A 12626-nucleotide genomic window follows, 5' to 3' on the forward strand; every position below is an offset into this window, starting at 1 on the left:
CATTATGATCAAGGGGGATTTATTCCAGGGATGCAGATATGGTTCAACATCCACAAATCAACCAGCGTAATACACTACATTAACAAAATGAAGTATAAAAATCATATGATCATCTCAACAGATGCAGAGAAAGCATCTGACAAGATCCAACATCCATTCATCATAAAAATTCTCAATAAAATGGGTATAGAAGGAAAGTACCTCAACATAAAAGGCCATATATGACAAACCCACAGCTAATATCATTCTCAATGGAGAAAACCTGAAAGCTATCCTTCTAAGAACAGGAACCAGACAAGGATGCCCACTTTCACCACTCTGATTTAACATAGTATTAGAAGTCTTAGCCAGAACAATTAGTCAAGAAATAGAAATAAAATTAGAAAAGAAGTGAAACTGTCACTATTGCAGATAACATGATTCTATGTATAGAAAACCCTAAAGAATACACTGAAAAATTTTTAGAAATAATACATGAATACAGTCAAGTTGCAGGATACAAAATCAACATACAAATATCAGTTGCCTTTCTATACGCTAACAATGAAGCAGCAGAAAAAGAAATTAAGAATATAACCCCATTTACAATTGCAACAAAAAGAATAAAATATCTAGGAATAAACATTACCAAAGATGTGAAAGATCTGTACACTGAGAACTATAAAACATCGAAAGAAATTGAAGAGGACATAAAGAAATGGAAAGATATTCCATGCTCTTGGATTGGAAGAATTAACGTGGCCATACTTCCTAAAGCAATCTATAGATTCAATGCAATCCCTATCAAATTTCCAACAACATTTTTCACAGAAACAGAACAAAGAATCCTAAAATTTATATGGAACAACTAAAGACACCAAATAGCCAAAGGACTCCTGAGAAAAAGGAACAAAGCTGGAGGTATCACACTCCCTGATTTCAAAATATGCTACAAAGCTATAGTAATCAAACCAGCATGGCACTGTCACAAAAGCAGACACACAGATCAATGGAACAGAATTGAGAGCCCAGAAATAAACCCACACATCTATGGGCAGCTAATTTTCGACAAGGGAGCCCAAGAACACACAATGGTGAATGGAGAGTATCTTGAATAAATTGTGCTGGGAAAACTGGACAGCCACATGCAAAAGAATGAAAGTAGACCATTATCTTACACTATACACAAAAATTAACTCAAAATGGATTAAACACTTGAGTGTAAGACCTGAAATCATGAAACTTCTAGAAGAAAGCATAAGCAGTATGCTCTTCAACGTTGGTCGTAGCAGCATATTTTCAAGTACCATGTCTCTACGGGCAAGGGAAACAATAGAAAAAATAAACTAATGGGACTACATCAAACTGAAAGTTTCTGCATAGCAAAGGAAACCATCAACAAAATGAAAAGACAACCTAACAATTGGGAGAAGATATTTGCAAACCACATATCAGATAAGGGGTTAATATCGAAAATATACAAAGAACTCATACATCTCAACAACAAAAAACTGACAACCCAATTAAAAAATGGGCACAAGATCTGAACAGACATTTCTCCAAAGAAGATATACAGATGGCCAACGGGCACATAAAAAGATGTTCAAAATCACTAACAGGGAAACGTAAATCAAAACTACAATGAGATATCACCTCACTCCTGCCAGAATGGCTATAATTAACAAGACAGGAAACAAAAGTGTTGGAGAAGTTGTGGAAAAAAGAGAGCTCTCATACACTGCTGGTGGGAGTGCTAACTGGAGCAGCCACTATAGAAAACAGCATGGACATTCCTCAAAAAATTAAGAGTAGAACTACCATATGATCCAGCAATTCCACTGCTAGGTATTTATCCAAAGAACATGCAAACATGAATGCATAAAGATATATGCACCCTTATGTCCACTGCAGCCTTATTTACAATAGCCAAGACTTAGAAGCAACCTAGATGCCCATCAAGGTATGAATGGATAAAGAAGATGTAGTATATTTACACAATGGAATACTACTCAGCCATAAAAAAGAATGAAATCTTGCCATTTGTGACAACATGGATGGATCTTGATGGTTATACTAAGCAAAATAAGTCAGAGGGAGAAAGTCAAATATCATATGATCTCACACACAAATATGAGATAAAAACAAACAAACACATAGAAACAGACTGGATTGGTGCTTACAAGAGGGGCAGGGGGCAGCGAAGAGGGGAAAAGGGGTGATTAGGCACGTGTGTGGTGATGGATGGTAATTAGTCTTTGGGTGGTGATGATGTAATCTACACAGAAATCAAAATATAATGATGTACTCTCAAAATTTATATAATGTTATAAACCAATGTTACTGCAATAAAAAATAAAATAAAGAATAGAGCTGTAGCACAAAAACCACTCTGCTGCTGTCTAGGTTTGGCTCCTCAGCAACAAAGTATCCCAAAACTTGTTCTACAGTCATTCAGCCCCTTTATTTCTTTGTTGTCTTTTAGGGTATGTGGGAAAGGAGCTGGGGAGCTGGCACTTTTGACTTATTCTGTACTATGTAAGTAATAAACTGTCTAAATCTAAAGTAGCTTATTTGTATCTTTACCAGTCAAATCAGTCAGGTCTTGACCTTGCCTTGTCTTGTATATGTGAATTTGTTACCATATAATCCTGATTGCTATCTGTCTTTTAACCATGAAATAAAATTAGCATACTTGTATTCATTCAACAGTTCTTAAATTGAATAAATACGGAGGGCTTGCCATGTCTTTCAATTATTTGTATTTGGGAAGCCTTCAGCGAATCATCAAATACAGCTCTGGGGCCAGTTCAGCACGTGAGGGAATATTCCTTAGTATTTTATGAAGCTAAGAAGTTAAGAATAATTGGTACAGGAAGATTCTGAAGAATGGAAGCATGATTTATAAACAAAATATTCTTCCAAATAAAGAGAAATCTGAGTACAGACTGCAGTCTTATGTTGTCTCATTTTCACATTTTCCTGTAAATAAATATCTTGTAAAATTATAGCAATATATTTTTGACAAGTAGGAGGTATGACAATCATTTATATAATAAACATGTCATGAGTACCTGTGGGGCAATATGTTGCAGGCTCTGTGCCAGACGTTGGGAACACAGAGACAACCTAGTCTGGGTTCCAAAGCCAGGTGACCTCAGAGTTTAGAAGGTAGAGACATTCAGGCTAATAAGTACAATATAATTTTGATAATAACTATGAAATAACAAAGCAATGGGGTACCTGGGAACACAAGAGTATACCTTACCTCCAGGAGATCAAGAAGGACTTCTCAGAAGCAGTGCTGTTTACAAAGGTATGGGCTATGATTATCTCCATTTTACAGATGAGAAAATTGAAGATTAGAGGGGTAAAGTAACTTGACAAAGGCCTCATAGCTAGTAGATGATCAAACCAGTCTTGAGCCATGGCCTATTGAACTCCAAGCAACTGTTTTAATTACAGCCACCACCTACAGTTCCATTCCCCTTGCTCTGCTTGCCTCTAAATTTAAAAAATCTGCTAAAATCAGAGTAAACTCAAGTTAGGAAACAAATTCCAGGAAAAGATTGACAAGAACTTCTCTGGAATCTTCTTTTCCTCTAGCAGGGGAAACTTGGAAATGCAAGCTTTGCCCAGCTGTGAGTAGAAAAGGACTCGGAGGTAAACATTTCATCTCCCCATTTCCAGGAAACAGTTGTTTCTGGGGAACCACTCGCTCTTGGGATTGGAACACATGGGGAGAGCAGGAGTAGAATGGGCAGCTTCAGCTTCACAGCCCCTCACACTTATGAAAGTGTTCATCCTCCCTGGAAGGGGCCTCCAATGTCCTTCTCACAATTTGCTTGCTTCTTCTTGACCCACAAAACAAATCAGAACAAACCCTATGTCTGTTGATTTCAGTACAACTTCACTAACTCTGACCTAGTAGGTGTTAGCCTTTACAGAATTCTAAGCACAGCCCAACACTGAAGGCATATCTGCAGTCTGTGAAACACAAAGTGGCTCACTGCAGTCAGGAATGTCAACTAGTTACTTTCCTGTTTCACTACTTTCAAATGTAACTTGAAAGTTAATGAATGTGTAATTAACAAGTTTATAGCCACTATTTATTTGAAAAACTATTCAAAAAATGCATTTTGTGGATTTTTATAAAACTCCATAAATTTGCTCCCTAGAGACTCTACCCCTTTCATTTTTCACATTGATATGAACTGGACCGTGAATGCTGTCAAAAATCCTGCTCAAAGAATATGAGAATCCATTCCCATTTTCCAATAGATATAAATAAGAACTTAACTCTTCCTATTTCGATGGACCAAATTAAGAGAAAAAAAACTCCTAACACTGGTCTGTAGCAAGGGAAACACTAGCCACTTTAGGGTATGTTGCTCTCCTCTCTTTGGGCATTTGACCTCTTGGGCCAGAAGTGGCACCTCACAACCAACATTTTCTAAACAATCTAAAATTTTTCCTCTTCTTCTTTTCTCTATGCCTTATATATTAGCTTTAATAAAAACTCTGATAACTATTTTTATTAACTTTTTATTATGGAAAATGTCAAACATACAAAAGTAGAGAAGAACATACTAATGAACCATCATTTAACCATCACCCAGCTTCAACAATTATCAAGTCAAGGCCAGTCTTGTTTCAACATCTCCAATGCACTTAACATCCAGACTTACTATTTTGAAGCAAACGCCAGTCATCATTTCAACCATAAATATTTGAGAATGAATCTCCAAAAGATAAGGACTCTTGTTTTCAACATAACCACAATACCATTATCCCAACTAATATCAAATATCAAGTCAATTTTCAAATTATCTGGATTGTCTCACAAATTTACAGTTTGGTCAAATTAGGATCCAAAAAAGATCCATATATTACAATTGGTTATATGTCTCTTAAGTCTCCTTTAATCTATAGGATCATCCTCCATTTCTTTCTTTCATCCTGGTAATTCATTTACTGAAGAAACTGGGTCATTTGTCCTGTAGTTTCCCACTGTCTGGATTCTGCTGATACCATCTCTGTGATGAAGAGTAATGTCTCTCTGTTCCCTGTATTTTCCATAGATTAGCAATTATGTCTAGAGGCACGATCAGATTTAGGTACAAAATTCTGGCAAGTGAATTTCATAGGTGGTGTAGTGTACTGCCATCAGGGGGCACATAATGTCTGGGATGATATAGACATGAGTAAGATTTTTTTTTTTGATGAGGAAGATTCGCCCTGAGCTAACATCTGTTGCCAATCTTCCTCTTTTTTTGCTGAGGAAGAGTCGCCCTGAGCTAACATCTGTTGCCAATCTTCCTCTTTTTGTACGTGAGCTGCCACAACAGCATGACCACTGATAGATGAGTGGTATAGCTCTGCGCCTGGGAACTGGACCCAGGCCACCTAAGTAGAGAGTGCTAAACTTAACCACTAGGCCACCAGGGCTGGCCCATGAGTAAGAATTTTTGCTTTCTAGTATCTCACAGCTGCCTTGAAACATTTGTGACACCTGAAATACAAAAGCCACATATATGCTAGACAGACAGCATTTATTGAACTAACACCAGATTAGAAGGTGAATGCTTTACCACTTAAGTGTCATTACAAAATATTAATTATTTGGACAAAGCTTCAGTGATGTCTACCATATTTCAAGTGATGTCTTGTACGCTAGATATATAAAAAGACTAAAGAAACAAGGTCCTTGCACTCAAGGTCATATAACCTGGTGGGAAATAAAGACCATAATCATAAGAGCACTAAAAAGGCTGTAGGAACCAAATTAGAAGTCTGTACAGATACAGTGGTAGTACAACAACCTGGAGAACAGTCATTTTAATAAACAGGGAAGAAATGTCCAAAAGCATAGGATGAGCTGTGTCCTTGGGAGTGCGAAAGAGCTCACCTGTGGTTCACAATTCCATTCATCATTGGGTTCACATACTTGATTCTTTCAAAGTAAATCTGAACAACATCTATGCCATTCACCTAAAAAAAAATATCTCATTAATAGTTTTATTGGATCATCAATTCTTCTGGTCAACAAATATTTATTGACCATTTACTATGCTTCATCAACCACTTTGTATTGGAAAAACTTTCAGTGATTATCCAATGCAGTTCCACTGTGAGGCCAGATGAGAGCTGTGAGAACAACAGATTGTTCCAGCTAAAATATAAAGCTAAGAAATCAAGAATACACTAATAGTAGACATTTCTAACCTGTGGATCAATGATAAATGTCTCCAAATTTTAGCCACAGTTCTAGGCTCTGAGGATATGGACAGGACTCAGGCTGTGTCCTAGTCCTCAGAGTTCATAGTCTAACAGGCCAACAGTCATTCAGAAAGATGATTACAATACTAGAATGACACTAAAAATATTTCCTGTTTTGCTTGGTGCTTCCACAAAAGGAACCATGAAAAAGAAAACTGGCCAGCTGTTAGTACTGTAGGCTCTAAAGGAGCATTTTCATCTCCCTTTTCCCAATTAACAACTATTGATGCAGGAATCGCTCTTTCTTAAAATTGGACTCCACTTAAAGGGAAGTGAGAGGAGCAGCTCTAATTTCACAGACCTTTAAACCATGTCCTGGAAGGGCCCTCTAATGTTGCTGTTACTTTAAAAGTTGCCTGTTCCTGCTCTTCCACACACACACACCCCAACATTTATTTGATGTTTCTAAATACAAAAATGTTGAAATCCTTACAATTCTCTCAAACGAAACCATACAAAGGAATTAAAAATATTTACAGCCACTCCTCATCCCTTTCAGAGTTACTTCTTTCAACAGTGATCTGATTGACAAAACATACGTTTTTAGAAAATATAATACATTAGACATCCAGGGAAATTATGTATCAAGCATATCAATATTATCTTTACTCCAACACGTCTTCTTAAAACTTTTTAAAAGACAAGAATAGGCACTTGTCCACTTAGGGGGGAAAAAAAAGCCTTTTAAAAAACATGCTGAAAACAAATTTCTACCTCATGTCTGAAAGTCTTTATCTTTGATCAATGCACTGTTTTTCTTTGAGAGGGGTACAACCTGAAAGATTCATCTGAACATTTTTAGTGCAATCATCACAAAAATAATGCATGGGTGCTATGTAATGACTCTGTAGGGAGAAAATCCCAATTGTGGATCAAACTCTTGGAGGATGGAGGTCAGAGATACCACTTGATTTGTTACTTCTGTGTCAATTGTTTTAGCCTGAATTTTTTGGATTTCTCTTTTAAAACGAAAGGCTTTTGGGTTCTTTAATTTTTTCTAGAGTGAACTCTAGAAGCATAAATAACAAGAGCTGCCCATGAGAATTTGAAAGCTTAACTTAAAGTGCAGTAACTGTAAAGTGTTCTGTTGCAATTTAGAAATGAAAGCCTTGGGCATTCTACAAATTGCATAAATTAAAGATATCTGGGCACTGAAGAAAATCCTAGTAAGTGACAGAACTCAATACAAATGTTTCTCAATAAAATACAGCAAATATTTACAAGCTAACAGGAGTAGATTAACATCAACACTGCACTTCTTGCATTTGTCAGATACACAGTTCAAAAGTCAATATATAAGATTGCGCATTATCTCTAAGAATGTCATGTAACCTCCCAGGTATTTGCAGCAGCATTTTAGATGGAGGCAGTTTTATGCATGAAATACAGTATACGCTGCATAAAGATGTTTTGATGAGTGACACACTGCCCATGTGACTGTGGTCCTACAAGATTAGTGCCATACAGCCTAAGTGTGTAGTAAGCCAGACCATCTAGGTTTGTGAGAGTACACTCTTTGATGTTCACACAACTACAAAACTGCCTAACAACACATTTCTCAGAACATATCCCCACTGTTAAGTGACACATGACCATAGTTATAATGCAATAATCCAGTTTCTTTGCTGTTAGTGCATACTTTGAAAAATCTCAGGTTACTGAGAATATCTACTAGTTGATTTGGATTGTTGGAATAGGAAAGGTCAACTTATAGGATTTAGAAAGTTTGTTTAAAAAACAAGATGTCTTTCTGCACAAAGAAACAATTTTTGAAAAACATATTTGATAACTCTGCATAATATAGAATATGAAATTATATAATTGGTTTTTAAAAGCTGTTCATTTTCTACTCTACTCATTCCTTTGATGATATTAATTTTTGTTAACTACAATATATACTTTATTTAGACATATTTATACATGGCAAAGATCTTATTTTAAAAACAGTGGCAACAAAATAAAACAAAATTAGCAATAGTCAATTCTACCAGTAATTGTGTTCTTGTTAAAAGGTTAATTTTTAGAATAACAAATTATTTAAATTACAGTTACTATCCACTTATATTTATTATTGGTCTATAGAATATTTTTAAGATATTAAATGTTAGATGTAGAAAAATATCCCCCACGCATACTCTCTTCACAAAGCAAGCTTTTCCTCAACCTTCCTGAGAGAAGATAAGTTCTAAGAGGAATCTAAACTTTCAAAATTTATTAATACAGAATACATAAAAGTGATCCTCAAAAAGTTAGTTGAGTGACAAATATTTATCAGTAATGATTAGGAGATACGACATATTCTAGATTGCCCTACAAATTAGGAATGACCTTTTCCCCCGCAGTACCCACTTCATGGAGTAGGCTTTACTTCTACCTACTTTCTCACATGGCTGGAGAGAACAGAGGAAGTTCCAAGACTTAAGTATTTCAGATGGGACTCCTGATTGTAAGCAAGCATCAAGGCAAATGTAAGATCTTTTAATTCGGTACCTCAACGTTTGTCCTGTGAGAACAAACGTTTATCCTAAATGTTTAAGAGAGATTGTCCTAACACTCTGAGAAGTCTGTAACAGCTGAATATCAAGAAAGCTACCTCGCTCAACTGGGATGTAATTACCATATAAGATTCCATTCTTCCGGCTACTGGCATTCAGACAAGTTTAACTGGAATATCCCAAATTCAAACGTGGGAAATAACTTTCTTCCAAAAACTAACTTACATTTAGAGAACTATGCTTCTTCTAGGGTATTAAGAAAAAGGCAATAGAGTTGGAGGCTGAGCATGCTACATCATACTCCACGAACACAGTTTTCATGCTAATATGTACACCTCAGGATGTGCTTGGCCAACAATACCTTCCTAAGAAGTAACACTTTGTTAAACTTCGTTGGTGCTTGTAGGGGGAAAATGGGGAAACGGCCATTTCAAGTAAGCAGTGAAAAATTACCAGGTGAGAAATTTTTTTTTCTGAAAGTCAAATTATCTACATAAGAATAAAGAAATTTCCGAAAAGGGCAAACTAGATTACATTTCTAGAGATCAAATTATGGTCCAGTGCGGAAAGAGCACAAGATGTAAAATTTCTTAAATGTTTTTTAAATTCAAAACTGATCGCTTAAACCAATTCCCATCACAGAAGGGCTTACTGACAAGGGCGAATGCTATGAACGAGAAAACAAGAAAAAAAATTAATGAAAGATGCCACACAACCAAGCGATCAGATCCCTACGAAACAAACCACAAGAATGGTACCAAAAAAGCACACGTGCGCGCGCGCGCGCGCGCACACACACACACACACACACAAAGTATGTGTGAAACGTAAAAGAACAAACCACAGCGCGTACACACGTGTACACACACACACGCACAGCTCCCCCCCAAGGGCTGGGTGAGCAGTTAAGGCACCTTTAAAAAAAAACCCACGTGGCTTTGGCTTTCCGAAATATGTTACAGCGCTACCAGAAGCGATTTTCAAAGCATCTGAAAAACGCGCAAATTGAAAACAGTGCCTGGCAACTGAGGCGGTCTGCAAGCGTGATTCAGAGGTCTGCCAAGGAAACAAAAGAAGCCTCCCTCCGCCCCGAAGACCGCACACGGCACAGGGGTGCTCCGGCCACTATTTATTCTAAGGGAGGCGGAAAGCAGAAGTCTGTGCAGGAGCCGTACATACTAGGGATCGCTCTCTGGCGGGGACGGGGCCACGGAGTTTCCATTGGTTGGGGAACCGCCCAGCTTTAGTTTTTCCAGATATTCGGCATGCACGGGCTTGTGGCACTGGAGAACCTTGATCGCATCTTCGATTTTGAACCACTCTCGCTTCCTCCCAATGCTAACCGAATCTTCCCAATCCTCCAGAATCTCAGTGACAGTCAGTACATACACGTACGTTCGGTGCTTGCGATCTTGGTTCTGTTCGAAAATGCCCAGGAGCCGGCCTAACTTCCCCTTGACTCCCGCCTCTTCGTACACCTCTCGGACTGCCGCGCCGCCCGGCTCCTCCTCGGGCTCCATGCCCCCGCCCGGCACGATCCAGCGGTCCGGGTACCGACTGCTGCTCACTAACAGCACCTCGTCCTCGCGCTCGCTCCGGAAGCACAGGCACGCCGCCCGCTTCTTGAACCCCTCCGGGTCGTAGGTCCGCGTCTGGTTCGGCTTGCACTTCATCCTCGAGGCCGCCTGCTCCCGCCGCTCGCTGCTGCTCTGGCCGCCGCCGCCCGAGGTGCCGGGAGAGGAAGGGCCGAGGGCGAGGGGCGGGGAGAGAGAGGCGCCTCAGCCGGGGAGCCCCGGAGCCTAGGGGAAGATGAGGCGGGGGCGGGGGCGGGGGCGGGCGAGGTACGTCAGTCAGTCCGTCCCTCGCGCGGCGGAGGGTCCCGAGCGCAGACGCCCGAAGGGAGGAGGTGGCGCTGCCGCCGCCGCCGCCGGGGAGCCCGCCACTCTGCACACAGCCCACCCGCGGCCCCCTCAGCAGGTAGGGCGCGCGCCTCCCTCCCTGCTCAGCCGCCCGGGCAGGGGTTGAGCGAGGTGAGGCGCATTCGCGTGCGCGTTCGCGTCTCCATTCGCGTGCGCGTTCACGTTGGCGGGCGAGGGGCGGGGGCGGGGGCGGGGGCGGGGGTCTCGCGGCTCCCGCAGCGCGCAGCGCCTGGGGCCCACTGCGCAGGCGCCCCGCGCGCCTCAGGCTGGGAATCTCCTTCCCCCAGGGTTCAATTCACCGCATTGTGCCTTGGGCCCAGGTTCTTTCCACGTGTGCCTTAGAGCTGAACGTGGCTGTGGCGTGGCCGGACGTTTCTCCTCACCCCACCAGGTTGCAGGAAACACACACACACGCGCAGTCCTTTTACACGCAGTAAGATCAAGGGCATCGTCATCACCATCGCCCACGATGAATAGGACCGGCTTATTTAGAGCAAGGCCCCAGTTTTGTCAAAACGATCCTCGGTATTCTTGGCAAAACAGGACCTAATCTCTGCTGAGTCATGTCATACAGTTTTCTTTCTTCAACAGGTTCTTCACCTTGCCAGGCATCTTGGCACAGCCCGTTGCTTAACACTTGTCTTGAGCCCCTCTTGACATCTTACCTAACTTCTGTTCCTCAGTTTCCTCATCAGTAAACTCCTTGCCTTACTTGGTTCAGCCCTTTGCACTTTGAGCCATATTCGCCCAACAACTGGAGAACCCCCCGAGTAGTGTTTGATTAAGTCCCGAGAACCTCGATCCTCCGCACACTCCGCCCTTCTCTCTTTCTCGTTGATAAGTACCGGTTGGGGTTTTGGAAGACACGCCTGTGGAAATCTCTTCATGCTTTACATTTTGGTTTTTGGAAGGCCCCTGGCGTGGGACGGGGACTCCAGCAAGGCCACTTGGTGCTCTCTCACCTCTCTGGTCATCCTGTCCTCTTGGCCAAGAAGTGGCCCCCCACAGCCAAAAATCTAACAACCTCAAGCCTTCCCTCTCCTTCTATATTTTTCCTTGTATATTGTTTCCCTGCTCTAACAGTAGCCTTATGGAGAAGACCTCTGATGTCTCCTAACTTTTGCCCTATTGCAGCTTAGGCATCTTTGTCTCTGTCTTCCCCACAGACCCTCTGGCTGGCATCAGCCAAGCAGGATTATGAAAACTCACTTTTCTGGTGAAATAACCCCTTCATCGAGGGGAAATTGAACCTGAAAGGTAAGTGGAAAGGAGTCATGAAACTTACAGTCCAGTTTTTAAATAACAAGGTAGTTCAGCTTCCCAAGGGTCTGCTACCCTCCATTTATGCCCAAAATAGCTCGTAAAAATGATCCTGTTCCCGGTGGCAACACAGCTGCAATATCTAGAGCATAACATGACATACAGGTACGGGTGGTATACGAAGAAAATGGCAAGACGGAGGCGTAATGAGAAGGACTGCAACCAGTAGAGACACTACCGCAACTGATCGTCTGTTAACGATATGTGGACGATCAAGGAACATTTGAAGGAGGACGACAGCTCATGATTCAAAACGAACTAGGAAAATAGATGTCAGCTAGCTGTATTCCTCGGTGGGTCCGTACGCACACATACACAGATAGTGTTCGACAACTAGGAAAAAATCCATTACAGTCAGGATCTAGGCAAATATACCTATTATCACCAATATTCTTAAATATCGTTTTAGACATTCTTTCCAGTGTGTGAGATTGTAAAGAGAAAAGATCTGTCATTTTGGTAAAGAAGACGAAATTGTCATTATTGGCAGATGATATGAATATGTTCTTGGGAAACACCTAAGAAACGATATAAAAATGAATTCCTTTAAGTGGCAGAATGAAATGTTGATATTTGAAATACCAAGAGCTTCCATGTATGCCAGCAGTAATCGTGTAAAAAATAGGATGGGGAAATG

At 40.7% G+C, this 12626-nt stretch overlaps 1 protein-coding gene across 2 annotated transcripts; it reads right to left on the bottom strand.

Moving 5' to 3' along the window:
- Nucleotides 1-11202, bottom strand: LOC139081199 (diphosphoinositol polyphosphate phosphohydrolase 3-beta). 2 transcript variants are annotated; one of them, XM_070606668.1, is made up of 2 exons: nt 9930-11202; nt 1-5967 (listed from the first exon to the last, which is right to left on the bottom strand). In XM_070606668.1, coding segments are annotated over exons 1-2 (495 nt in total). In that variant the 5' UTR covers nt 10424-11202; the 3' UTR covers nt 1-5966. The 2 variants fall into 2 exon arrangements, with proteins under 2 accessions (XP_070462769.1, XP_070462770.1); XM_070606669.1 differs by lacking the exon at nt 1-5967 and having other exon boundaries at nt 9232-11076.
- Nucleotides 11203-12626: the final 1424 nt, after the last annotated feature.

Source organism: Equus przewalskii, chromosome X (genome assembly GCF_037783145.1).
Source record: "Equus przewalskii isolate Varuska chromosome X, EquPr2, whole genome shotgun sequence".
Lineage (NCBI taxonomy): Eukaryota > Metazoa > Chordata > Mammalia > Perissodactyla > Equidae > Equus > Equus przewalskii.

Bases quoted from the DNA above. Each gene is read 5' to 3' on its own strand.
- LOC139081199 (XM_070606668.1), bottom strand. From the start codon at position 10,423: ATGAAGTGCAAGCCGAACCAGACGCGGACCTACGACCCGGAGGGGTTC.